Source organism: Bufo gargarizans, chromosome 2, assembly GCF_014858855.1.
Source record: "Bufo gargarizans isolate SCDJY-AF-19 chromosome 2, ASM1485885v1, whole genome shotgun sequence".
Taxonomy (NCBI): Eukaryota; Metazoa; Chordata; class Amphibia; order Anura; family Bufonidae; genus Bufo; species Bufo gargarizans.
In genome coordinates, this window is record NC_058081.1 from 187,428,450 (window position 1) to 187,456,416 (window position 27,967).

The 27,967-nt window shown below is 44.6% G+C and overlaps 1 protein-coding gene across 1 annotated transcript in view; it reads right to left on the reverse strand.

The window, feature by feature from the left end:
• Window positions 1–318: 318 nt before the first annotated feature.
• The window catches only part of LOC122927685 (very long-chain acyl-CoA synthetase-like), an 84,254-nt gene continuing 56,605 nt past the window's right edge, over window positions 319–27,967 (reverse strand). The window contains exons 6-10 of the mRNA XM_044279771.1: window positions 27,255–27,345; window positions 14,335–14,533; window positions 10,409–10,506; window positions 2,326–2,456; window positions 319–994 (exon numbers count right to left, since the gene is read on the reverse strand). Of these exons, the coding sequence (XP_044135706.1) occupies window positions 818–994; window positions 2,326–2,456; window positions 10,409–10,506; window positions 14,335–14,533; window positions 27,255–27,345 (696 nt within the window). The 3' untranslated portion in view covers window positions 319–817. The remainder of the gene's footprint in view (window positions 995–2,325; window positions 2,457–10,408; window positions 10,507–14,334; window positions 14,534–27,254; window positions 27,346–27,967) is intronic.

A 27,967-nucleotide genomic window follows, 5' to 3' on the forward strand; every position in this document is an offset into this window, starting at 1 on the left:
CTAGGAGAGCTGCTCCGATGGATTCATCTGTAGCCCTTATCTTTTACTATCCTAACAGTCCCTTATCTTTTACTATCCTAACAGTTTATAAACATGAGCTGTCAGGGAACTAGATAAAGGCTACAAATTGAGCAGCTCTCTAACAGATTTTCCCAAGGAGAAGGAACAGTGAGTAAGTGCAGTGTAACTCAAAATCGTAGAAGAAAAGCTGTTGAAATTTTTTAATAAAAGACCAATTAAACAAAAGATTTTTTTAGCCCAAAATTAATACAAAGTAATAATAATAATAATAAAAAAAAGGATCAACTGAAAGTCATGTCCCCTTAGATTATTTATTTTAATTTATTTCACTAAATGTCTTAATACCTGCCAATATTGTTAGTGATATCAATTAATGATGTACATAGTTTTTGCTTGGTTTATATTGAATTAAGAAATTTTGTGAAATAAATAATACAGGGAAATTTAATACAAAAAAAATAAGCCTTCAAGCTTCCTAATGTGTTAACTTCATGTGGAAACACCATACAGTATATTAACAATAATACATAATGTGAGCCTATAATTTATTAATGTCATCCTATGCTTCTTTCAATCAGACATGCTGAAATGTCCTGTTTTGTCCAGTCTGCGGTTTCATTTTTATTTATTAAATTTTTTGCAGCAAGTTCATGTGATTATGATACACATATTCAATGTGATAAATCGGAGCTGGGAACACGTTTAATCTAAACTGTGATCAATAGTAAAGCATTGGGGCATTATTCGATGTAAGAAATTCCATGTAAAAAATATTGATTCTTGGTATGTGACCACATTAAAGTTTTAATTTGTTTTCCATAATTGAATTGTAAATGTGGGGATCCATTGGTTTGTATTGTTTTTTGCTCTCATCTAAGAAGTACAATGCATCTTTAATAGTGAGTGGATTAAAGCCCTCTTTGACTAGTTCCACTTTGCGCTGCTTGTAGGTTCCAGTAACTTCAATAGCGTCCTGTAAATGTAAAGAATACTTACTGAGACATCACAGTTCTAATAGATACTTCCATTACATTTCTACCAAACTTGGTCTGCTGTTTGAACTTCTAATTTATTGACCAGTTTTACCTGGAGCCTGCAGTCTATGTACGGGAACGTGCGACAAAACGCCCCAAAGAAGCTCAAGAACTTTTTTGAGTTGTAAAACGCTCAAGTGTGAACCAGGGCCATAGGGAAGCATTGGTTTTCATGTGTTGAGCGTTTTACAGCGTGTTTGAACGCGCTGTAAAACGCTCAGGTGTGAACCCAGCGTCAGGCTTTATGCTTCTCTGTGAAACTGCTGCTCCCTCTCTACTTTGATTGTCAGGGCCAGTCATCAGTGATGGCCAGTTCGCAGTGTTCGCCTGCGAACACATGCGGGCTGCTATCTTGACTTACCCGGCCGGCGATTCTTGCCTGTGCCGTGAGCCGGTCTGAAATCAAATGCGGTCACGGGGAGCAGGCAGTTCCGAGACAGCCGCCAGGGGCCTTCATCGGGCTGTTCTCGGAACTGCCTGCTCCCGGTGACCACATTTGATTTCAGACCAGCTTGCGGCACAAGCACAGGTAAAGGCTTACCTGTGTATCGCCGGCCGGGAGAGACAAGTGTCAGTCATGATCAGGTTTTTACTGCCTGGCCCTGTCAATTAAAGTGGAGAGGGCACGGCAGTTGCAGAAAGAACAGAGCCTCTAAGTGTGATGGTAACGCCCCCGTTGTTTCTAGAGGCTCATTTGCATATATTAAAACATCATTTTTCTCAGCAATGTGGGCACATATGAACATGGGACCAACACAGATGTCTTCAGCTGACAGGCGCACATACAACAGGTCAGCCAGTTGCATAGGTACAAATCTACTGGAAGATGCCCTTTAAAGCTCACGGCCTCAGGCTTTGGGCCTGTCACGTCCCACAATAATATCTTGACACAAATGTTAGATATTATGAAATGGTCTTCACATTCTAAATGTAGACTAATGGTCTATTATAGCTGGCCTCGTTTAAACTGTATGACTGGTGTCCAGGTTATTGATTGCATCAATAGACGTTCTGCATTTATTTGAACATTCACGATCCTCTACCCCTGGTAGGGAAGTCTCCATACACATTAGATTGTCAGACAACGAATAGAAGTTGGCAAAACTGCTGATTTTGACGGGATTGTCTATGGAAAATTTTAGTGAATGAATTTTCAAATATTTGGAATAATTTACTTAGAATATATAATATTGCTATAAAAAAGATCATGGACTGATTTGTTTAAACCAAGATATAAAAAGAGAAATGGCTTAATAAAGATAAAAATTACCTGTATTCTCACAAAACGAGGTTGGGCATAGTTAGGTAAATAATCTGTCACAGTTTTGTACAGTTTGACCCCATCAAATGATTCCCCTTGCTTAAGTTTGATGGATACCATTCCAATTCTTCCTTCATGATCTAAAAAGGAGAAAAGTCACATGAAATTCTACCGTTTTCAACTGAGTATATACTTACAATTATTTTCTATAAGATGTGTGACACAGTGAGAGGTTTGGTCTGGGAAAACAGGTATTTTCCTCCCAGTATGTGCTGCTGGGCTGATTTATAGCCAGGTGAGGTCAAATACCGGACCGAATTTTAAATGCCGGTCCGGGTTTTGGCAGCACCTGGCTGTCCTTAAATAGACAGCTGGGCTCAGAAGCCATGTCTCTGTGTTGGGATATTGGAGCCTTGTGTCTGGATGAAGGCTTGCTACCTGTTTGGTGTGAAAACAGGTTGGTGCTGCTATCAGCAAGGACTTTTTTTTTAGGCAGAATCGCCGCATGGTGTGAATTACTACCAACACCACAAGGTGACTTTTTGTTTGAATATGACTGTTTTGTCACTTGCCTAAAGTGTGAATAAAACACTGAACTGTTTGATCCAAAGAACTTTTGCCTCTATTATTGCGTCCGCTAATTCTGTCTACCAGAGCGAGTCCCCACAGATGGAATACACCTTTAAAAGGGTTTTCCAAGATTTTTAAGAAATCGGTAAAGAGCAGGTAATTGTGTAAGAAAAAACGTATTCACCTTTTAAATGTCTTGTTGCTCCAGTGCCGCCTCCCTGGTCCCTGTTGGGCCTGCAGTTATCCCATATGATTCACCTGACCACTGCACCCAGTCACTAGCCTCAGCAGTCATGTGTGCAAGAACGGCACGTGAATACAGGGCTGTGGAGTCGGAGGCAATTTTGGGTACCTGGAGTCGGAGTCGGCAAAAAATTAACCGACTGCGACTCCTACTAGATTTAAATTGGAATAAAAATTAAAAAAAGCAAGTTTAAATGTCCCAAGTCACAAAAAGTTATAATTAATTACCGTATTTTTCGCCCTATAAGACTCACCTAGGTTTTTGAGGAGGAAAATAAGAAAAAAAAATTTGAACCAAAAGGTGTGCTTTTGGTGGTTTTTGAACTAATGGTGGTCTGTGGATGACACTGTTATGGGGGATCATTGTGGGGGCATCTGTGGATGACACATATATAGCATCTTTTGGTAGTGTATCAACAAGAATTGTCATCACTGGCGCTATTTCACAATGCAAACTGATAGTGCTGCAAGAAACTGTCAGTACCGCAACCGACTAAAATAATTGCAATATAAAAACCAGTATTGTTTCTGTGCATACTATCTTAGGTGTCATCCACAGATCTCCCCCATAACAGTGTCCCTGTGTAGTGAATGGGGGCCGGCATCTGTTTCTGTAATGGCAGCGGGGCCCGGTGCCTGCTTCATTCATAAAGTGGGCGGAGCAGGCGCGTGACATAGTGAGCTACGCTACGAGCGCCCGCCCGGCCTCCTGATTGCCAAGAAGTTTTTAAGATGATTGGAATACTTTAACAATACCCACAAGTTAGATATTATTACTGTATACTACAGTGAGCGGAGCCCGGTGTAGTAGAATACAGTGACTGCACCGGGCCCCGCTGCCATTACAGAAACAGATGTCGGCCCCAGCCCCTCCTCCCTCTCAGCCTATTCACTGGACGGTCGTAGCATTCGCCCCATAAGATGCACTGCTATTTTTCCCCCACTTTTGCGAAAAATACGGTACTTCTCTACTGTAAGAATAAAGGCCAATGCATGCAGTGCATCACGTTACCGCAAAACGAACACGTTAAGTGACCATGAAGAAGCATGCTTCACTATATGCACGCAACGCACAGTTAAGGAGCGGCAATACTTATACTTTCCATTGTGTTGTGTTCCGCTGTTACAGGGAACGCAACGCCCATGGTTAACCTAGCCTCTCACTGATGACTGATTAAGTAAATATGTTTTTTGCAGGACTAGAGACACTTGTCTAAGTGAAGGGAATGGATAGTCAATAGCTCAAGACTGAAGCTGTAAACCATTTGAAAAACTGCTGTCATTCAGCTATAAAAACTTGTAAACTCGATTGTTAGCTTAAACTTTTTCCCCTTGGAGAGAAGCTTCTGGCAGGAGGGGGTGGTCTGGCAGTGGCTCTTTCTCCTGTTCCTTTTGAAATTGGCATGCATCTTCAGATGAGAAGAGATGTTTATGGAGGAGTCAAGATGAAAAAAGAACTCCCGCAAAAAAATTTATATTCTGACCTGCTAGGAAGGTACATGATGTAAACTGTAGTGAATGTAATTTTCTTACCAGTGACTATATTTGTGAGTTATAACCTCCCTTCTGCTTCTCATCTGTGTCATGTGACCAGCAATCAGACTCTCCAACTGACACAGCATCTTATGTGTGGACAGGAAGTCAGTTTCTCTATGTATTCCTATGGGAGCCTCACTCTGTCTCATAGAGAAGTAAGTGACTTCCTGTCCTGTGTCAGTTGGAGATCAGAGAGTTGGTCACATGACACAGCTAGAGTTGATAACTCCCAAATATAGTCACTGATGAGAAGATTACATTCACTACAGATTACATCATGCACCTTTCTAACAGGTCAGAGAATAACATTTTTTGCGGGAGTTCTACTTTAACAGCTGTCAGCTAGGTAAATGTTCAGCATGAGAGTGATCCCATGGCCGGTTTAAAATGAACCTGTCACCATGAAAATACTGTGCAATCTGCAGGAGGAGCTGAGCATACATAGTTTTATAGGAAAAGATTCAGTAAGACATGTAATTTATTCATTTAACTCCTTAATGACCCTTTTTCAGTATTTTCTTTTCCATGTTTAAGCACTCATAACGTTTTTCAATGAAATGCCAATTTTTATGCAAGAGAAATTGCTGCTTTTTGACAAGAATTGTCATCACTGGCGCTATTTCACAATGCAAACTGATAGTACCGCAACCGACTAAAATAATTGCAATATAAAAACCAGTATTGTTTCTGTGCAAACTATCAAATGTAAACTGTCTCTTAATTGGCTCCTGTTGAGAGTCCACCGCATCCAATATTCCCCTATACGAATAGTGCAGTTGGTTTCTGATATCATTCACTCCTACCTTTGTTTCTCCCGGGGTCCGTTCCTTTGATAGTCCAGCTGTGGGCAAAGCTCCAATGGCTTGGCTCAATCCCGGAGTCCTTTAGAGGCAGTTTAGTGCTTTCTTTCAGATGGAAGCTTGCCCCGGTCGGCAGCACGCCTCCTGTTTGATGCTCACGCTCCGATATGGAGCGGGGTGACGTCACCTAAACACAGCTGTGAAAGAGGAAATGGGAAAAACATGGTATTCGTATAGGGGAATATTGGGTGTGGTGGAATCTCAACAGGAGCCAATTAAGAGACGGTTTACATTTGATAGTTTGCGCAGAAACAATACTATTTTTATACAGCTTTTGGTACCGTTTAAGGGTACTTATGCTTTGTAGTTTATACACATTTTTTGCATTACAAATATAGAAACTGCATTTTTGACCATACATTTTTCACCATCTTGTTTACACTCTACGTACAGTATTTCACAATGAATAACATGTTAAATGTTATAAGCTGTTAAAGGTTGGATACCTAATAAGTGTAGTTTTTGCTTTTATGAAAGTACGCACAATAAAATGTATTTTCTGAAAAAAATTCACTTATTTATTATTCTTTTGAAAGCTTTTTATTGAAAATGTTTTTATAACATTTTTTATAATCCCATTAAGGAATTACTCTTTTACAAAATGAGTTGATCTCTATCTCACAGGCTGCGGTTAGGACAATACTAGTGTTTCCTAACAACAGGATTACTGAAGTTACATACAAAACTGGTGGTGTCCTTTCAAGGGCCATAGGGCTGACTTCAGAGGGCTTACCCAGCCTCCGATCAGATTACTGGGACTCAGACGGGGGAAATTCCCATTTGATCATGCTGTGGTCACAGACTCTGGTAATCAAAGGGTAAACAGTTAGGACTGGAGCTACCTCTGATCCTGGCTGCAGAGAAAACCGGAGCTGTAAGTGACAGTCCATTCATAGGTCAGGAGTACTCACAGAAGTGCTCTGCTGTCTCTAAAGCAGCAATGCCAAGAGATAGTGGGTGGTTCTTAAGGGGTTAAACCTCTGCTCTTTTTATGCTTAGGGGTCATGTGGAGTACCCCACCGGACTACTGCAAAGGGATAATTATTGCCAAAAGGGATATTTAATGTTGCCAAGGTAAATATTGTGATTCATTGTTGAAGCACTCACTTCTTTATGTACTGTGTTATCCTAACAGTAATGTATGGGCAGCATATGGTTAATTTTGGCAGACTGTTTAGGTTGCCAGGGTGATGGACTATACCATGTGAAGACTGCACTGATATACTTTGGAACCGTGCCTTTTGCTGCTCTTTATACTACTACAACTCCTATAATTGGTTCACTAACGAAAGATTTTATTCACTACCAACAGGCCTGTTTATTGACTTAACCGTCCATCTGCTGGCCACTACATTTGCCCTCCTACCTTAAATCCTGCCAGCTGTTTACCATCAAAGGGCACCCCAACTACAACCAGGCAGGAGCCCCTTTACCAGAGCGTGCCTGAAGGGAAGATAAAATGTGCCATCCAGTCATTGCATGGCACTAGGCAGTGCTAAAGTGGGGTTTGCCACAGGGAACTCTAAGTACTACTACCTGTCTCAGGGCCACGGTCACCACTCCTACATTTACCCCTGCACCTCCCATGTGGCTGGCAGCACTACTCAATGACTGAGGGCCTTCCCTGTATACTTAGTCATGCAGAGCTAGCTGGCAATCATTGAGTGGTACCACCCACATGACGACTAAGCATAAAAAGAACAGAGACTTATTGTATAAATTACAAGTTTTGCTGAATCTTTTTTCCATAAAATGATATATCAATCTGCTCAGCTCCACCTGCTGAATAACATGCTGCCTCCAGATAAAGGTGCATTTCATGGTGACAAGTTCCCCTTTAAGGAGGACCTTTCATGGGTCTAGACATTATGAAATAAGTAGGGGGTTGTGTAGGGCACAGTGCAGGCATGTAAGATCGCTTACTAGTGTGTCTGGCCGGTTCTCTGTGCCCCCCTTTTACTTTTCCAACCTGGTATGGAAAGGAATATCATCGGTACAGGGAGGAGGAGACTGCCCTGTTTCTCAATGGGCATCTCCTTCTCCCTGGCTGTAGCGCGGTCCAATCACAGCGGAGAGCGTCACAGCCAGGGAGAAAAAAAAACTCACCTTCTCCCTGGCTGTGACGCTCTCCGCTGTGATTGGACCGCGCTACAGCCAGGGAGAAGGAGATGCCCATTGAGAAACAGGGCAGTCTCCTCCCCCCGGAACCGATGATATTCATTTCCATACCAGGCAGGAAAAGTAAAAGGGGGGCACAGAGAGCCGGCCAGACACACTAGTAAGCGATCTTACATCCCTGCACTATCCCCTACTTATTTCATGATTGGACCCATAAAAGGTCCTCCTTAAGTGACTAAAGGATTAGTCCTGTAAAGTTGTTGAAATCATCCATACATTAAGATTTTAGGACTAGTTTCTCATTGTGAAAATAGGTTTTTTTATATATATAGTCACATCCAGGGATAAGGAATGCGTAAATGCGAGAGGACGGTTTAATTAAATGTTGAGTGTCAGTTTCTCCTTCATAGACTGTGGGTAACGGGTAAGGGCTCTTTCACACTTGCGTTGTTCTTTTCCGGCATAGAGTTCCGTCGTCGGGGCTCTATGCCAGAAGAATCCTGATCAGTTTTATCCTAATGCATTCTGAATGGAGAGAAATCCGTTCAGGATGCATCAGGATGTCTTCAGTTCCGGACCGGAGCGTTTTTGGGCCGGAGAAAATACCGCAGCATGCTGCGCTTTTTGCTCCGGCCAAAAATCCTGAACACTTGCCGCAAGGCCGGATCCGGAATTAATGCCCATTGAAAGGCATTAATCCGGATCCGGCCTTAAGCTAAACGTCGTTTCGGCGCATTACCGGATCCGACGTTTAGCTTTTTCAGAGTGGTTACCATGGCTGCCGGGACGCTAAAGTCCTGCTTGCCATGGTAAAGTGTAGTGGGGAGCTGGGGAGCAGGATATCTACCGTCCGTGCGGCTCCCGGGGCGCTTCAGAGTGACGTCAGGGCGCCCCACGTGCATGATCGCATGGACACGTCATCCATGCGCATGGGGCGCTCTGACGTCATTCTGGAGCGCCCCGGGAGCCGCACGGACGGTAAGTATACTGCTCCCCGCTACTACAGGGAGTGCAGAATTATTAGGCAAGTTGTATTTTTGAGGATTAATTTTATTATTGAACAACAACCATGTTCTCAATGAACCCAAAAAACTCATTAATATCAAAGCTGAATATTTTTGGAAGTAGTTTTTAGTTTGTTTTTAGTTTTAGCTATTTTAGGGGGATATCTGTGTGTGCAGGTGACTATTACTGTACATAATTATTAGGCAACTTAACAAAAAACAAATATATACCCATTTCAATTATTTATTTTTACCAGTGAAACCAATATAACATCTCAACATTCACAAATATACATTTCTGACATTCAAAAACAAAACAAAAACAAATCAGTGACCAATATAGCCACCTTTCTTTGCAAGGACACTCAAAAGCCTGCCATCCATGGATTCTGTCAGTGTTTTGATCTGTTCACCATCAACATTGCGTGCAGCAGCAACCACAGCCTCCCAGACACTGTTCAGAGAGGTGTACTGTTTTCCCTCCTTGTAAATCTCACATTTGATGATGGACCACAGGTTCTCAATGGGGTTCAGATCAGGTGAACAAGGAGGCCATGTCATTAGATTTTCTTCTTTTATACCCTTTCTTGCCAGCCACGTTGTGGAGTACTTGGACGCGTGTGATGGAGCATTGTCCTGCATGAATATCATGTTTTTCTTACCTTGCAGACTTCTTCCTGTACCACTGCTTGAAGAAGGTGTCTTCCAGAAACTGGCAGTAGGACTGGGAGTTGAGCTTGACTCCATCCTCAACCCAAAAAGGCCCCACAAGCTCATCTTTGATGATACCAGCCCAAACCAGTACTCCACCTCCACCTTGCTGGCGTCTGAGTCGGACTGGAGCTCTCTGCCCTTTACCAATCCAGCCATCTGGCCCATCAAGACTCACTCTCATTTCATCAGTCCATAAAACCTTAGAAAAATCAGTCTTGAGATATTTCTTGGCCCAGTCGTGACGTTTCAGCTTGTGTGTCTTGTTCAGTGGTGGTCGTCTTTCAGCCTTTCTTACCTTGGCCATGTCTCTGAGTATTGCACACCTTGTGCTTTTGGGCACTCCAGTGATGTTGCAGCTCTGAAATATGGCCAAACTGGTGGCAAGTGGCATCTTGGCAGCTGCACGCTTGACTTTTCTCAGTTCATGGGCAGTTATTTTGCGCCTTGGTTTTTCCACACGCTTCTTGCGACCCTGTTGACTATTTTGAATGAAACGCTTGATTGTTCGATGATCACGCTTCAGAAGCTTTGCAATTTTAAGAGTGCTGCATCCCTCTGCAAGATATCTCACTATTTTTGACTTTTCTGAGCCTGTCAAGTCCTTCTTTTGACCCATTTTGCCAAAGGAAAGGAAGTTGCCTAATAATTATGCACACCTGATATAGGGTGTTGATGTCATTAGACCACACCCCTTCTCATTACAGAGATGCACATCACCTAATATGCTTAATTGGTAGTAGGCTTTCGAGCCTATACAGCTTGGAGTAAGACAACATGCATAAAGAGGATGATGTGGTCAAAATACTCATTTGCCTAATAATTCTGCACGTAGTGTACTATGGCAACCAGGACTTTAATAGCGTCCTGGCTGCCATAGCAACACTGAACGCATTTTGAAGACTGATCCGTCTTCAAATGCTTTCAGTTCACTTGCGTTTTTCCGGATCCGGCGTGTAATTCCGGCAAATGGAGTACACGACGGATCCGGACAACGCAAGTGTGAAAGAGGCCTAATAAAGCCAAGTAAACTACAAGTTCACTACTTACAAGGCACTGGAACTCCGTACACGTTGGCTTCTTCGATGAAGTCAGTCATCCCTACTATATCTGCTACTTCTGTAGTTGCTACGTTTTCACCTTTCCAACTGCAAAAGAATGACATAGTATGAACCGCCTTTACATTAGCATCATATCAAGAAAAGTTGATGAATGTCTCATCCATGTAGAAGTTTTTTTTCAAATGAAGTCATGACAACAATGTGTATAAAATCTCACTCTTGAGAAGCAAGATGAATTTTTGGGGTTTTCTTGCGACAAATGGAGAGGTTGAAAGTTTGAAGACAGAACACATAGGAGTTCATTTATCATGCCATTTGCTCCCGAATTTTGTCAAGAAAAAAATGTCAAATTGTGTAGCACACCATTTTTGCGAAAAATTTGAAACTTTTTACGTAATTCTTGACATTTCTGAAAATGGGTTGGAAAGTGGGCATGATTAGCTATGTTGAACAGCAGATTTAGCAATAGCAACTTTTAAAAAAGTTGCAAAAAATGTTGCATTCTTACTCTATTAGAGGTTGTTACACAAAACATTTTCCAAAGAGGTGAGAAAAGAGATGCGACTAAGGCTACTTTCACACTAGCGTTCATAGGTCCGTTCGTGAGCTCCGTTTGAAGGAGCTCACGAGCGGACCCGAACGCCTCCGTCCAGCCCTGATGCAGTCTGAATGGAGCGGATCTGCTCAGACTGCATCAGTCTGGCGGCGTTCAGCCTCCGCTCCGCTCGCCTCCGCACGGACAGGCGGACAGCTGAACGCTGCTTGCAGCGTTCAGCTGTCCGCCTGGCCATGCGGAGGCGAGCGGATCCGTTCAGACTTACAATGTAAGTCAATGGGAACGGATCCGCTTGAAGATGTCACCATATGGCTCAATCTTCAAGCGGATCCGTCCCCCATTGAGAGTCTGAACGGATCCGCTCAGGCTACTTTCACACTTAGAATTTTTTCTAAGTTATTAATGCAGACGGATCCGTACTGAACGGAGCCTCCGTCTGCATTAATATGATCGGATCCGTTCAGAACGGATCCCATCGAACGCTAGTGTGAAAGTAGCCTAATCTATTAAGAGGTATTTGCTTAACAAATTAGGTGCATCTTGCTCTAGTGCAGAGAGATCAATACTGGAGTATGGCAATGCCAGTCTTAATAAATCTCCTCCAATATGCACTGTTGGATACATTTGGAGCAAATTACAGAAACGCAGGCTCAAGAATTACTGAGGTTCGTGTACTAAAATTGGCATTGTAAAAACCCCACTGGAGGAAGATTCAACCAATTTATTAAGAGGTGCAAGGCTCTTATTATATTTGTCGAATCTTCTACTGCCCACGTGCCAGAAATGAACTCTACTCCATTCAGGAATTGGTGCACATGTTAAATGAGTGAGACGGCCTGCCCACACCATGCCTATTTTTGGGGAGAAAAGTGGCAAGTGGCAAAATTTTGTTGCAAACTGGCACATGTGACAACATTTGTGACTTCTGCAACTTTCTGGCGTAGAGCTATAGCAACTGACCCCACGCTGACATAAACATCTCTCCCAGAGGTTAATTATGTCCCTGGTGCAGAGGAGGTAGTTTTTCACTGTATGCTCCTCCTGCAGGTTTGTTCATAGATATTACTTATTGTTCACGTATGCATTCATAGCTTCCTATAGATGTATCCCACATAGTCATCTTATACAGGCTATCTGCATATAGGTAAACCATGCTTCTATTTGGGCTCATATCCCTGTTATAAACCTAATCCATGCTCGGCTCCGCTGTAGGGGTGAGGGGAGGAAGCTGCTGCCAGAAATGCCAAATCCTTATTTCCCTTGACATAAAGGAGGCCCCATATACATTAGATGGTCGGCCAAATCTGCTCAAATCGTAGTTTTGCCGACATAGATCTACCGTGTATGGCCAGCTTCAGTTTATGTATGGAATGAAATAGTTTATATGCAGACGTGAGCATCATGCATGTTCTAATGTAATGTACACACATGTATTATGCAGCTGTCTTTTGTGTCTGCTACTGTTGTTAAGCAGCTGCGTAGCTCAGGTGTTAGGTATTCTACAATTTCCACTAATAACAGGGTCAGTTGGCTGAAAATACAATTTGGAAAATGTCCCAGCTATTTAATCCGGTCCACAGGGTGCATTCAGGCCGCTGGAAGAATAGATTCGGATAAATTGGATACTCTGCATTGTATCCCAAACCTATACTTGATATAAAACATTCTAATTGCTTAAGGAATTGGGCTTTACTGTAAATAGTTTTATTATTTCTGCTCCGTTTCCCTAAAGCCAGGGGCCACTTTCATATGGTCAGTATTTGTACGCCAAAGCCAGGAGTGCATCCAAAACACAGAAGAGATGCCAATCTTTACATTGTAAAACTAAACGTGCAATGCAACAGCTCTCTGCAAACCAAATAAAGTACAAAAATGCATAATAATTGCTAGTGCTATACTTATAAATTAGAGATGCTTGGCAAATCATGTTGTACAAAATTATTTGAGCCCGTCTGCCGCACGTCAAGGCGATCTCTGTAAGATGGGTTCCTAACACTATATTCTACCTGTTATGTGCCATGACGGCTACCATACAATACAGGGAGTGTAGGTTCCACGTACATGCTGGGCCTGCTTTAATTTCCATCATCTTTGGTGCCAAAATGGCCTCCAGTATATCCAAGGAATGCAGGTACCAACATGCATGCCGAGCCTACTCCACACCACTCCTGGTGCCAAATGGCCACCAAAGACTGCAATGAGAGTCCATAACTATATCTCTCCTGGTGCCAAATGGCTTCCAGTGAGTGAGGGGGAGCAGGCCAAGCTATATACTCACACTGATTAAAATCAGCCTATGGGGCAGGCGAGCTGGTCAGGAGTGCACAACGGAGGTGTCAGCCACACCTCCAGTACAAACTGCAAAGAAAAGGGGGTCAGTCAGCACATCCCAATGCGCAGGGGCACGTTGCTATGGCTGAAAACAACACTGTAAAACAAAACATGCAATGCAACAGCTCTCTGCAAACCAAATCAAGTACAAAAATGCATAATAATTGCTAGTGCTATACCTATAAATTAGAGATGCTTGGCAAATCATTTTGTACAAAATTATTTGAGCCCATCTGCCGTCTTTACATTATACTGTTCCTCTGCAGGCTCCACTCCTGGCTTGGGCTCTTAAATACTGACCATCTAATGTGCATGGAGCCTCCTGACTTTTCCCTGATGGAAAATGTTGGTGTGAAAGTATCTCAGCCAAACTGATAGCCTTCTCAGCCAAACTGATATTACGGGATTTTCTGGGAATTCAATATTGATGGCCTAACCTCAGGATAGGTGATCAACATCAGAAGATATATGAGTGTTAGCACACCCACCCAATCAGCTGTTTGAAGAGACTGCAGTGCTTAGACAAGTGTTGTGGCTTCTTTATAGTATACCAGGCATAGCGCCACACATTGTATAGTGGCTGTTCTTGGTATTGCAGCTCAGTCCTATTCACTTGAACCGGACTGAACCACCCAAACTCCATGTGGCCAACAGATGTGATTTTGCAGGCCCAAGAAATGATCACAGCAGCATCGTCCCCCCTTCCAGCAACTCATCAGCAGGAGTTCCCGGAAGCCAAGATGCCCACCAATAAGATATTGATAACCTATCCTAAGGACTGGTGGTCAACACTCGATTAACTTTCATGCGGATGTGTTTTCTGTCACGCGGTCACCACAGGATTTCTTCCTCTCTCACCTACCCCTGGCAGTCAGTCACAGTGATTGAAGCCCCCACTTTTCCTCCTGTTGTGCAGTGACCCTCTTGATTAAATCTTGCCTGTATATTGCAAAACTACACCACTGACCATAGCTATTCTACAGACAAATGGAGCTTTCACTCTTGCAAGAAACTTGCTGCCACCTTACCGAAACGTGTCTCCGACTCGATCCTGGAAGAAAATAAAACCTTGTTTGTCCATTATTAACAAATCTCCTGTATTAAAATACAGATCGCCCTTTTTAAACACATTTCGAAGTCTCTTCTTCTCAGTCAGTGACTCATCTCCTGCGTATCCCACAAAAGGATTGGTAACTGTAATTTCGGATATTAGCAAACCAGCCTCTCCTGAAAATGAGCAGTAATGAACAGAGCAATGTGTAAGCAGAGTAATCGCATGTAAAATGGCAATTGTCAGTTTATAAGTCAATTAATAAACATTTTGATCAACTATGCTTTGTGTCTAAAGCTTCTATCCAGACCTATGTAAATTTATCCAGACCTATGTGCATGTGGCTGTAATATTGTTCTGCACAGAATCTAGTGCGAGGAGCCGTATCCGATCTGTCCTGTGAGATCAAGAAAGTATTTCTCAAGGCCAGCTTTAAAAAGGCTTAAAGGGGTTGTCCCATCTCCATTTATGGCCACGATGACAGGGGTGTTGCTGGGTCAAAACATTGGGCACTTCAGCCCCGGATGTTTTGTCCTGGGCCCTGAATGTGCTGGCTACCAGCTATACAAGTGTATTGTTGTCCTCAGGATGGCGATACAGTTGAATTATTGTGATGGGACACATAAGCCAATTGCTCTCTGCTCTGCCATTCTTTCTTATAGGCCACAGGGGGCTATCTGTATGGTACTGTTATTTTGTAAGTATTGGGGAGCACAGTGGGCACAGTATTAGAGCTCATGCACAGGAACGTAAGGGCTCCTTACCTGTGCTGTACGGCCACCAGCCATGTGAACTCCGTGCTGCGGATGTCCTATCTTTTGCAGTGCAGAGGCACGGATCTGAAAGCCCATGAAAGCACTTCAGAGTGTTTCTGTGGGCTTCCGACCCGCGCCTCTGCTCTGGAAAAGATAGGACATGTCCTATCTTTTGCAGTATCTTGTGGATTGCGGACCTATTCAAGTCAATGGGTCCACATCCGCAGCATGGAGTGCACACAGCCAATGCCCGTATATTGCGGACCTGCCGTTTGCAGTCCATAATACGGACTATGGAGCACTTACATTTGTGTATCTGAGCCCGGGGTAGCAGCAGGATAACAATGTTGGGGCGCCAGGAGGGGGAGGATGATGAAAAAGTGAGGAATTTAAAGGGGTATTCCCATCTCAGACAATGGGGGCATATCGCTGGGACCCGCACCTACGAGAACGAAGCGGGGAGCGCTGTGGCTGGAGGACCCCGGATTTCCTGGGGTCCGTCAACTACTGAGCGCTGCTCCCATAGAAGTGAATGAGAGCGCACCGCGCATGCTCGGCCCATGCTACCATTCATTTATATGGGGCAGACGGAAATAGCCGAGCCAGTGCTCGGTTATTTTCGGCGGCCCCATAGAAATAATGGGAGGGTGGCTGCGCATGTGCAGTACGCCCTCCGTTTATTTCCCCGCTCCGTTCTCATTTTAGGTGCGGGTCCCAGTGGTGGGACCGGCACCTATCAGACAATGGGGGCATATCCTAGCGATATGCCCCCATTGTCTGAGATGGGAAATCCACTTTAAGGTGTCTGTGTGGCAAATTCTGCAGAAACGAGACGCGGCTGAAAGAAGTTGTCATGTGTGGTCTGGATCAAACGGAGAAGGTAAGGGAAGACAATGTCTACATCAGAGAGACATTACTGGATGTAGGAGGTATGTAGTTCTGTATTCTTGTATGTTTGGAATATAATATCCTTCCAAATATGTCTTTAGTCCTGGGGCATTGGTTTGAAAACTTAACACTAGAGTTGAGCGAACACCTGGATGTTCGGGTTCGAGAAGTTCGGCCGAACATCCCGGAAATGTTCGGGTTCGGGATCCGAACCCGATCCGAACTTCGTCCCGAACCCGAACCCCATTGAAGTCAATGGGGACCCGAACTTTTCGGCACTAAAAAGGCTGTAAAACAGCCCAGGAAAGAGCTAGAGGGCTGCAAAAGGCAGCAACATGTAGGTAAATCCCCTGCAAACAAATGTGGATAGGGAAATGAATTAAAATAAAAATTAAATAAATAAAAATTAACCAAAATCAATTGGAGAGAGGTTCCATAGCAGAGAATCTGGCTTCCCGTCACCCACCACTGGAACAGTCCATTCTCAGATATTTAGGCCCCGGCACCCAGGCAGAGGAGAGAGGTCCCGTAACAGAGAATCTGGCTTCATGTCAGCAGAGAATCAGTCTGCATGTCATAGCAGAGAATGAGGCTTCACGTCAGCCACCACTGCAACAGTCCATTGGCATATATTTAGGCCCAGCACACACACAGGCAGAGGAGAGAGGTCCCGTAACAGAGAATCTGTCTTCATGTCAGCAGAGAATCAGTCTGCATGTCATAGCAGAGAATGAGGCTTCACGTCAGCCACCACTGCAACAGTCCATTGGCATATATTTAGGCCCAGCACACACACAGGCAGAGGAGAGAGGTCCCGTAACAGAGGATCTGGCTTCATGTCAGCAGAGAATCAGTCTGCATGTCATAGCAGAGAATCAGGCTTCACGTCAGCCACCACTGCAACAGTCCATTGTCATAAATTTAGGCCCAGCACCCAGGCAGAGGAGAGAGGTCCCGTAACAGACAATCTGGCTTCATGTCAGCAGAGAATTAGTCTGCATGTCATAGCAGAGAATGAGGCTTCACGTCAGCCACCACTGCAACAGTCCATTGGCATATATTTAGGCCTAGCACACAGGCAGAGGAGAGAGGTCCCGTAACAGACAATCTGGCTTCATGTCAGCAGAGAATCAGTCTGCATGTCATAGCAGAGAATGAGGCTTCACGTCACCCACCACTGCAACAGTCCATTGGCATATATTTAGGCCTAGCACACAGGCAGAGCAGAGAGGTCCCGTAACAGACAATCTGGCTTCATGACAGCAGAGAATCAGTCTGCATGTCATAGCAGAGAATGAGGCTTCACGTCACCCACCACTGCAACAGTCCATTGGCATATATTTAGGCCTAGCACACAGGCAGAGCAGAGAGGTCCCGTAACAGACGATCTGGCTTCATGTCAGCAGAGAATCAGTCTGCATGTCATAGCAGAGAATGAGGCTTCACGTCACCCACCACTGCAACAGTCCATTGGCATATATTTAGGCCTAGCACACAGGCAGAGCAGAGAGGTCCCGTAACAGACAATCTGGCTTCATGTCAGCAGAGAATCAGTCTGCATGTCATAGCAGAGAATCAGGCTTCACGTCAGCCACCACTGCAACAGTCCATTGTCATAAATTTAGGCCCAGCACCCAGGCAGAGGAGAGAGGTCCCGTAACAGACAATCTGGCTTCATGTCAGCAGAGAATTAGTCTGCATGTCATAGCAGAGAATCAGGCTTCATGTCAGCCACCACTGCAACAGTCCATTGGCATATATTTAGGCCTAGCACACAGGCAGAGGAGAGGTTCATTCAACTTTGGGTAGCCTCGCAATATAATGGTAAAATGAAAATAAAAATAGGATTGAATGAGGAAGTGCCCTGGAGTCCAATAATATATGGTTATGGGGAGGTAGTTAATGTCTAATCTGGACAAGGGACGGACAGGTCCTGTGGGATCCATGCCTGGTTCATTTTTATGAACGTCAGCTTGTCCACATTGGCTGTAGACAGGCGGCTGCGTTTGTCTGTAATGACGCCCCCTGCCGTGCTGAATACACGTTCAGACAAAACGCTGGCTGCCGGGCAGGCCAGCACCTCCAAGGCATAAAAGGCTAGCTCTGGCCACGTGGACAATTTAGAGACCCAGAAGTTGAATGGGGCCGAACCATCAGTCAGTACGTGGATTGGTGTGCACACGTACTGTTCCACCATGTTAGTGAAATGTTGCCTCCTGCTAACACGTTGCGTATCAGGTGGTGGTGCAGTTAGCTGTGGCGTGTTGACAAAAGTTTTCCACATCTCTGCCATGCTAACCCTGCCCTCAGAGGAGCTGGCCGTGACACAGCTGCCTTGGCGACCTCTTGCTCCTCCTCTGCCTTGGCCTTGGGCTTCCACTTGTTCCCCTGTGACATTTGGGAATGCTCTCAGTAGCGCGTCTACCAACGTGCGCTTGTACTCGCGCATCTTCCTATCACGCTCCAGTGCAGGAAGTAAGGTGGGCACATTGTCTTTGTAGCGTGGATCCAGCAGGGTGGCAACCCAGTAGTCCGCACAGGTTAAAATGTGGGCAACTCTGCTGTCGTTGCGCAGGCACTGCAGCATGTAGTCGCTCATGTGTGCCAGGCTGCCCAGGGGTAAGGACAAGCTGTCCTCTGTGGGAGGCGTATCGTCATCGTCCTGCCTTTCCCCCCAGCCACGCACCAGTGATGGACCCGAGCTGCGTTGGGTGCCACCCCGCTGTGACCATGCTTCATCCTCATCCTCCTCCACCTCCTCCTCATCCTCGTCCTCCTCGTCCTCCAGTAGTGGGCCCTGGCTGGCCACATTTGTACCTGGCCTCTGCTGTTGCCAAAAACCTCCCTCTGAGTCACTTCGAAGAGACTGGCCTGAAAGTGCTAAAAATGACCCCTCTTCCTCCTCCTCCTCCTCCTCCTGGGCCACCTCCTCTTCCATCATCGCCCTAAGTGTTTTCTCAAGGAGACATAGAAGTGGTATTGTAACGCTGATAACGGTGTCATCGCCACTGGCCATGTTGGTGGAGTACTCGAAACAGCGCAACAGGGCACACAGGTCTCGCATGGAGGCCCAGTCATTGGTGGTGAAGTGGTGCTGTTCTGTAGTGCGACTGACCCGTGCGTGCTGCAGCTGAAACTCCACTATGGCCTGCTGCTGCTCGCACAGTCTGTCCAGCATGTGCAAGGTGGAGTTCCACCTGGTGGGCACGTCGCATATGAGGCGGTGAGCGGGAAGGCCGAAGTTACGCTGTAGCGCAGACAGGCGAGCAGCAGCAGGATGTGAACGCCGGAAGCGCGAACAGACGGCCCGCACTTTATGCAGCAGCTCTGACATGTCGGGGTAGTTGTGAATGAACTTCTGCACCACCAAATTCAGCACATGCGCCAAGCAAGGGATGTGCGTCAAATTGGCTAGTCCCAGAGCTGCAACGAGATTTCGCCCATTATCACACACCACCAGGCCGGGCTTGAGGCTCACCGGCAGCAACCACTCGTCGGTCTGTTGTTCAATACCCCGCCACAACTCCTGTGCGGTGTGGGGCCTGTCCCCCAAACATATGAGTTTCAGAATGGCCTGCTGACGTTTACCCCGGGCTGTGCTGAAGTTGGTGGTGAAGGTGTGTGGCTGACTGGATGAGCAGGTGGAAGAAGAGGAGGAGGAAGCCGAGAAGGAGGAGGTGGCAACAGGAGGCAAAGAATGTTGCCCTGCGATCCTTGGCGGCGGAAGGACGTGCGCCAAACAGCTCTCCGCCTGGGGCCCAGCTGCCACTACATTTACCCAGTGTGCAGTTAGGGAGATATAGCGTCCCTGGCCGTGCTTACTGGTCCACGTATCTGTGGTTAGGTGGACCTTGCTACAGATGGCGTTGCGCAGTGCACACTTGATTTTATCGGATACTTGGTTGTGCAGGGAAGGCACGGCTCTCTTGGAGAAGTAGTGCCGGCTGGGAACAACATACTGTGGGACAGCAAGCGACATGAGCTGTTTGAAGCTGTCTGTGTCCACCAGCCTAAATGACAGCATTTCATAGGCCAGTAGTTTAGAAATGCTGGCATTCAGGGCCAGGGATCGAGGGTGGCTAGGTGGGAATTTACGCTTTCTATCAAATGTTTGTGAGATGGAGAGCTGAACGCTGGCGTGTGACATGGTTGAGACGCTTGGTGACGGAGGTGGTGGTGGTGGTGTTGGTGGTACATCCCCTGTTTGCTGGGCGGCAGGTGCCAACGTTCCTCCAGAGGCGGAGGAAGAGGCCGAGGCGGCAGCAGCAGAATAGGCCGAGGCGGCAGCAGCAGAAGAGGTAGCAGGGGGAGCCTGAGTGACTTCCTTGGTTTTAAGGTGTTTACTCCACTGCAGTTCATGCTTTGCATGCAGGTGCCTGGTCATGCAGGTTGTGCTCAGGTTCAGAACGTTAATGCCTCGCTTCAGGCTCTGATGGCACAGCGTGCAAACCACTCGGGTCTTGTCGTCAGCACATTGTTTGAAGAAGTGCCATGCCAGGGAACTCCTTGAAGCTGCCTTTGGGGTGCTCGGTCCCAGATGGCGGCGGTCAGTAGCAGGCGGAGTCTCTTGGCGGCGGGTGTTCTGCTTTTGCCCACTGCTCCCTCTTTTGCTACGCTGTTGGCTCGGTCTCACCACTGCCTCTTCCTCCGAACTGTGAAAGTCAGTGGCACGACCTTCATTCCATGTGGGGTCTAGGACCTCATCGTCCCCTGCATCGTCTTCCACCCAGTCTTGATCCCTGACCTCCTGTTCAGTCTGCACACTGCAGAAAGACGCAGCAGTTGGCACCTGTGTTTCGTCATCATCAGAGACATGCTGAGGTGGTATTCCCATGTCCTCATCATCAGGAAACATAAGTGGTTGTGCGTCAGTGCATTCTATGTCTTTCACCGCTGGGGAAGGGCTAGGTGGATGCCCTTGGGAAACCCTACCAGCGGAGTCTTCAAACAGCATAAGAGACTGCTGCATAACTTGAGGCTGAGACAGTTTCCCTGGTATGCATGGGGGTGATGTGACAGACTGATGGGGTTGGTTTTCAGGCGCCATCTGTGCGCTTTCTGCAGAAGACTGGGTGGGAGATAATGTGAACGTGCTGGATCCACTGTCGGCCACCCAATTGACTAATGCCTGTACCTGCTCAGGCCTTACCATCCTTAGAACGGCATTGGGCCCCACCATATATCGCTGTAAATTCTGGCGGCTACTGGGACCTGAGGTAGTTGGTACACTAGGACGTGTGGATGTGGCAGAACGGCCACGTCCTCTCCCAGCACCAGAGGGTCCACTAACACCACCACGACCATGTCCACGTCCGCGTCCCTTACTAGATGTTTTTCTCATTGTTATGGTTCACCACAACAACAAATATATTATTTGGCCCAATGTATTGTATTCAAATTCAGCGGGATATAAATTTGAGGCCTAGTATTTAGGCGCTGGGTGACCGGTATGGATTTAGTGACAGAATTAGACTTGGAAATGCACAGAAGCGTGTGTGTGAAGTTATTCTGAATGACCCTATGTGCACCTTGAATATTATATACCCTTTTAGGGATAGATTTCAAATAGCTCTGATATAGCAGAAACCACTAAATTATGAAATTGCTAAATTGGGAATTGTATTTCAACCCAGAACAAAAAATGTGCTTTGACGGACACTAAATAACTTTCCCAGCCACAACAGGACAGCGTTAACGAGAGATTTAGCAGGATATAAATTTGAGGCCTAGTATTTAGGCGCTGGGTGACCGGTATGGATTTAGTGACAGAATTAGACTTGGAAATGCACAGAAGCATGTGTGTGTGAAGTTATTCTGAATGACCCAATGTGCACCTTGAATATTATATACCCTTTTAGGGATAGATTTCAAATAGCTCTGATATAGCAGAAACCACTAAATTATGAAATTGCTAAATTGGGAATTGTATTTCAACCCAGAACAAAAAATGTGCTTTGACGGACACTAAATAACTTTCCCAGCCACAACAGGACAGCGTTAACGAGAGATTTAGCAGGATATAAATTTGAGGCCTAGTATTTAGGCGCTGGGTGACAGGTATGGGTTTAGTGACAGAATTAGACTTAGAAATACACAGTAGCGGGTGTGTGTGAAGTTATTCTGAATGACCCAATGTGCACCTTGAATATTATATACCCTTTTAGGGATAGATTTCAAATAGCTCTGATATAGCAGAAACCACTAAATTATGAAATTGCTAAATTGGGAATTGTATTTCAACCCAGAACAAAAAATGTGCTTTGACGGACACTAAATAACTTTCCCAGCCACAACAGGACAGCGTTAACGAGAGATTTAGCAGGATATAAATTTGAGGCCTAGTATTTAGGCGCTGGGTGACAGGTATGGGTTTAGTGACAGAATTAGACTTAGAAATACACAGTAGCGGGTGTGTGTGAAGTTATTCTGAATGACCCAATGTGCACCTTGAATATTATATACCCTTTTAGGGATAGATTTCAAATAGCTCTGATATAGCAGAAACCACTAAATTATGAAATTGCTAAATTGGGAATTGTATTTCAACCCAGAACAAAAAATGTGCTTTGACGGACACTAAATAACTTTCCCAGCCACAACAGGACAGCGTTAACGAGAGATTTAGCAGGATATAAATTTGAGGCCTAGTATTTAGGCGCTGGGTGACAGGTATGGGTTTAGTGACAGAATTAGACTTAGAAATACACAGTAGCGGGTGTGTGTGAAGTTATTCTGAATGACCCAATGTGCACCTTGAATATTATATACCCTTTTAGGGATAGATTTCAAATAGCTCTGATATAGCAGAAACCACTAAATTATGAAATTGCTAAATTGGGAATTGTATTTCAACCCAGAACAAAAAATGTGCTTTGACGGACACTAAATAACTTTCCCAGCCACAACAGGACAGCGTTAACGAGAGATTTAGCAGGATATAAATTTGAGGCCTAGTATTTAGGCGCTGGGTGACAGGTATGGGTTTAGTGACAGAATTAGACTTAGAAATACACAGTAGCGGGTGTGTGTGAAGTTATTCTGAATGACCCAATGTGCACCTTGAATATTATATACCCTTTTAGGGATAGATTTCAAATAGCTCTGATATAGCAGAAACCACTAAATTATGAAATTGCTAAATTGGGAATTGTATTTCAACCCAGAACAAAAAATGTGCTTTGACGGACACTAAATAACTTTCCCAGCCACAACAGGACAGCGTTAACGAGAGATTTAGCAGGATATAAATTTGAGGCCTAGTATTTAGGCGCTGGGTGACAGGTATGGGTTTAGTGACAGAATTAGACTTAGAAATACACAGTAGCGGGTGTGTGTGAAGTTATTCTGAATGACCCAATGTGCACCTTGAATATTATATACCCTTTTAGGGATAGATTTCAAATAGCTCTGATATAGCAGAAACCACTAAATTATGAAATTGCTAAATTGGGAATTGTATTTCAACCCAGAACAAAAAATGTGCTTTGACGGACACTAAATAACTTTCCCAGCCACAACAGGACAGCGTTAACGAGAGATTTAGCAGGATATAAATTTGAGGCCTAGTATTTAGGCGCTGGGTGACAGGTATGGGTTTAGTGACAGAATTAGACTTGGAAATACACAGTAGCGGGTGTGTGTGAAGTTATTCTGAATGACCCAATGTGCACCTTGAATATTATATACCCTTTTAGGGATAGATTTCAAATAGCTCTGATATAGCAGAAACCACTAAATTATGAAATTGCTAAATTGGGAATTGTATTTCAACCCAGAACAAGAAATGTGCTTGAACGGACACTAAATAACTCGCCCAGCTACAGCACTAAGGACAGATTTAGCTGGATATAAATTTGAGGCCTAGTATTTAGGCGCTGGGTGACAGGTATGGGTTTAGTGACAGAATTAGACTTGGAAATGCACAGTAGCGGGTGTGTGAAGTTATTCTGAATGTCCCTATGTGCACCTTCAATATGATCTACCCTTTTAGGGATAGATTTCAAATAGCTCTGATATAGCAGAAACCACTAAATTATGAAATTGCTAAATTGGGAATTGTATTTCAACCCAGAACAAGAAATGTGCTTGAACGGACACTAAATAACTCGCCCAGCTACAGCACTAACGGACAGATTTAGCTGGATATGAATTTGAGGCCTAGTATTTAGGCGCTGGGTGACAGGTATGGGTTTAGTGACAGAATTAGACTTGGAAATGCACAGTAGCGGGTGTGTGAAGTTATTCTGAATGTACCCTATGTGCACCTTCAATATGATCTACCCTTTTAGGGATAGATTTCAAATAGCTCTGATATAGCAGAAACCACTAAATTATGAAATTGCTAAATTGGGAATTGTATTTCAACCCAGAACAAGAAATGTGCTTGAACGGACACTAAATAACTCGCCCAGCTACAGCACTAACGACAGATTTAGCTGGATATGAATTTGAGGCCTAGTATTTAGGCGCTGGGTGACAGGTATGGGTTTAGTGACAGAATTAGACTTGGAAATGCACAGTAGCGGGTGTGTGAAGTTATTCTGAATGACCCTATGTGCACCTTGAATATTATATACCCTTTTAGGGATAGATTTCAAATAGCTCTGATACAGCAGAAACCACTAAATTTTTAAATTGCTAAATTGGGAATTGTATTTCAACCCAGAACAAAAAATGTGCTTTGACGGACACTAAATAACTTTCCCAGCCACAACAGGACAGCGGTAACGAGAGATTTAGCGGGATATAAATTTGAGGCCTAGTATTTAGGCGCTGGGTGACCGGTATGGATTTAGTGACAGAATTAGACTGGGATATGGCCAAAAAATAACCACACTATTGCTGGTTAAATGCACTTGGTGATGGGCGCAGCTTGCCCCTGATGTAGTATATGGCCAAAAAATGAACAGACTATTGCTGGTTAAATGCACTTGGTGTCACAGCTTGACCAACCACACTACTGAGGGTTAAATGCACTTGGTGACGGGCGCAGCTTGCCCCTGATGTAGTATATGGCCAAAAAATGAACAGACTATTGCTGGTTAAATGCACTTGGTGACGGGCGCAGCTTGCCCCTGATTTAGTATATGGCCAAAAAATGAACAGACTATTGCTGGTTAAATGCACTTGGTGTGATAGCTTGACCAACCACACTACTGAGGGTTAAATGCACTTGGTGACGGGCGCAGCTTGCCCCTGATGTAGTATATGGCCAAAAAATAAACAGACTATTGCTGGTTAAATGCACTTGGTGTGACAGCTTCACCCTGATGTAGGCTTTAGCCAAAAAACAAACGCACCATTGAGGGTTAAATGCACTTGGTGACAGGCGCAGCTTGCCCCTGATGTAGTATATGGCCAAAAAATAAACAGACTATTGCTGGTTAAATGCACTTGGTGTGACAGCTTCACCCTGATGTAGGCTTTAGCCAAAAAACAACCACACCATTGAGGGTTAAATGCACTTGGTCGCAGCTTGTGCTGGCGCACCACAAGACACAAAATGGCCGCCGATCACCCCAGAAAAATGTGACTGACAAACGGTCTGGGCAGCCTAAAAACAGTGAGCAATTGAGGATCAGCAGCTCAATGATCCACAGCTGCAGATCGATCAGTTAATCAAGTCCTTTGGAGGAGTTAATCTGCCTAATCTCGCCCTACTGTCGCAGCCGCAACCTCTCCCTACGCTAATCAGAGCAGAGTGACGGGCGGCGCTATGTGACTCCAGCTTAAATAGAGGCTGGGTCACATGGTGCTCTGGCCAATCACAGCCATGCCAATAGTAGGCATGGCTGTGATGGCCTCTTGGGGCAAGTAGTATGACGCTTGTTGATTGGCTGCTTTGCAGCCTTTCAAAAAGCGCCAAGAAAGCGTCACAAAAGCGCGAAGAAAGCGACGAACACCGAACCCGAACCCGGACTTTTACGAAAATGTCCGGGTTCGGGTCCGTGTCACGGACACCCCAAAATTCGGTACGAACCCGAACTATACAGTTCGAGTTCGCTCATCCCTACTTAACACATATGCATTGGGATATGGGCCTTGAATCTTTTGAGACCCTAGCAACACCCTTGCAAGATAAGAATAGCAGTAAGTGTCGGCCGACGGTGGACTGACTTACGGAAACCTCCAAGCAGCCGGTTCTCCACTATTTCCATAACTCCTGGGAGCATTGTAGCTTTCTGTACAGCGCTAATTGCGAAGCTCTAATTTAATACTGTGGGAGTTATGAAATACTGGAGCTCTGGCCGCTCTGCCATTTCCATAACTCTGCCTTTCTTGGCCAGTGCTTACTGCAGTTATTCTTATCGGAGCCATGAAAGGCTGAGATGGGTCAACTCCTTTAAAGCACTAAGTATTAGGCTACATTCACACGTCAGTATTTTTCTATATCCCGAATTTCGGTCCGTTTTTTGCGGATCCGTTGTTCCAGAAAATGTTTCCGTATGTCATCTGTTTTTTGCGGATCTGCAAAAAACGGAAACATGTATAAATTTCAATAAGCAAATAAAGTTGTTTGGATTTCTTTGAAAAAAAATTGAAAAAAAAAAGTTTCTGTTTGCAGGATTTAATTTCCAGGAACGGAATCCGCATAAAACGGATGACATACGTAATGACATACGAATGTCTTCCGTTTTCTGCGGATCCATTGACTTTGTATTGTACCAGGATTCGATTTTTGCGGAAAAGAATAGGACATGTTTTATATTTTTTCGGACATGCGGAACGGAACAACGGAAACGGACAGCACACATTGTGCTGTCCGATTTTTTTTCAGGACCCATTGAAAATGAATGGGTCCAAATCTGGTCCAGATCTGTTCCGCAAAAAACGGAACAGATCAGGAACGAAAAAACGGATGTGTGAATGGACCCTTATGGTTAGTATTACATTCATGTGCACAGAGCCTTAGGCTATGTTCACAAGGCAGTATTTTGGTCAGTATTATCATTTTATGTAAACCAAACTAAATGGGCATGACAGAGAGAAAGTATAATGCAAATATTTGCACCTCTTGTGTGTTTTGGCCCCACTTCAGTTTTGGCTTAGGTTGCTTTCATACAGCCAATTCTGGTCCGTGTTTGATCAGCGATTTCCATCAGTGGTTGTGAGCCAAAATCAAGGGAGGGTGATAAACAAACAAGTTCAAATCTTTCCATTATACCTTACCAAATCACTGACAAATACATTTTTTTTTTTTGCATCTATTTAAAATATTTTTTTTTTTAGCTCAGAGTATGAGAAATAATTTTACCCCTTACAACAGGAATGCAGTGTCCTGCAGCGTCACGGACTGGTTCATCCTTTTCCACATCATATCTGATCAGCTCAAAAGGTCTTACACGCTAAAATACAACAATTTCCACAATCAACTGAATTATATCATATTGTACATAACAACTTGCAATAAAATCTAAATATGCAGAATATGTGGGGAATAGAGAATATTTCAGATACACTGATAGGGAACATAAGCCCCTTTCTAGTTTTTGCATATGAAAGGTGACATTTGAACACACTTGAGCTTTGACTGAGGGGAACATGGTTTAGACATGCTTTTCTACAAAGGCTCTGTACACCCCTAGAAAATTAGCATTGGAGTGCTGTAAGTAACAAACCAAAAACCAAAGTGTGTCAAGTGTCTATTTTACAAAATTATTCAGAATAATCAGCCAGACTGAAATTATAGGGGGTGGTTCAGACTACACAGGCAGACTGCAGTTATAGAGGGTGGTCCAGACTACACAGCCAGACTGCAGTTATAGGGGGTGGTCCAGACTACACAGCCAGACTGCAGTTATAGAGGCATGTCCAGACTACACAGCCAGACTGCAGTTATAGGGGGTAAGTCCAGACTACACAGCCAGACTGCAGTTATAGGGGCATGTCCAGACTACACAGCCAGACTGCAGTTATAGAGGCATGTCCAGACTACACAGCCTGACTGCAGTTATAGGGGGTAAGTCC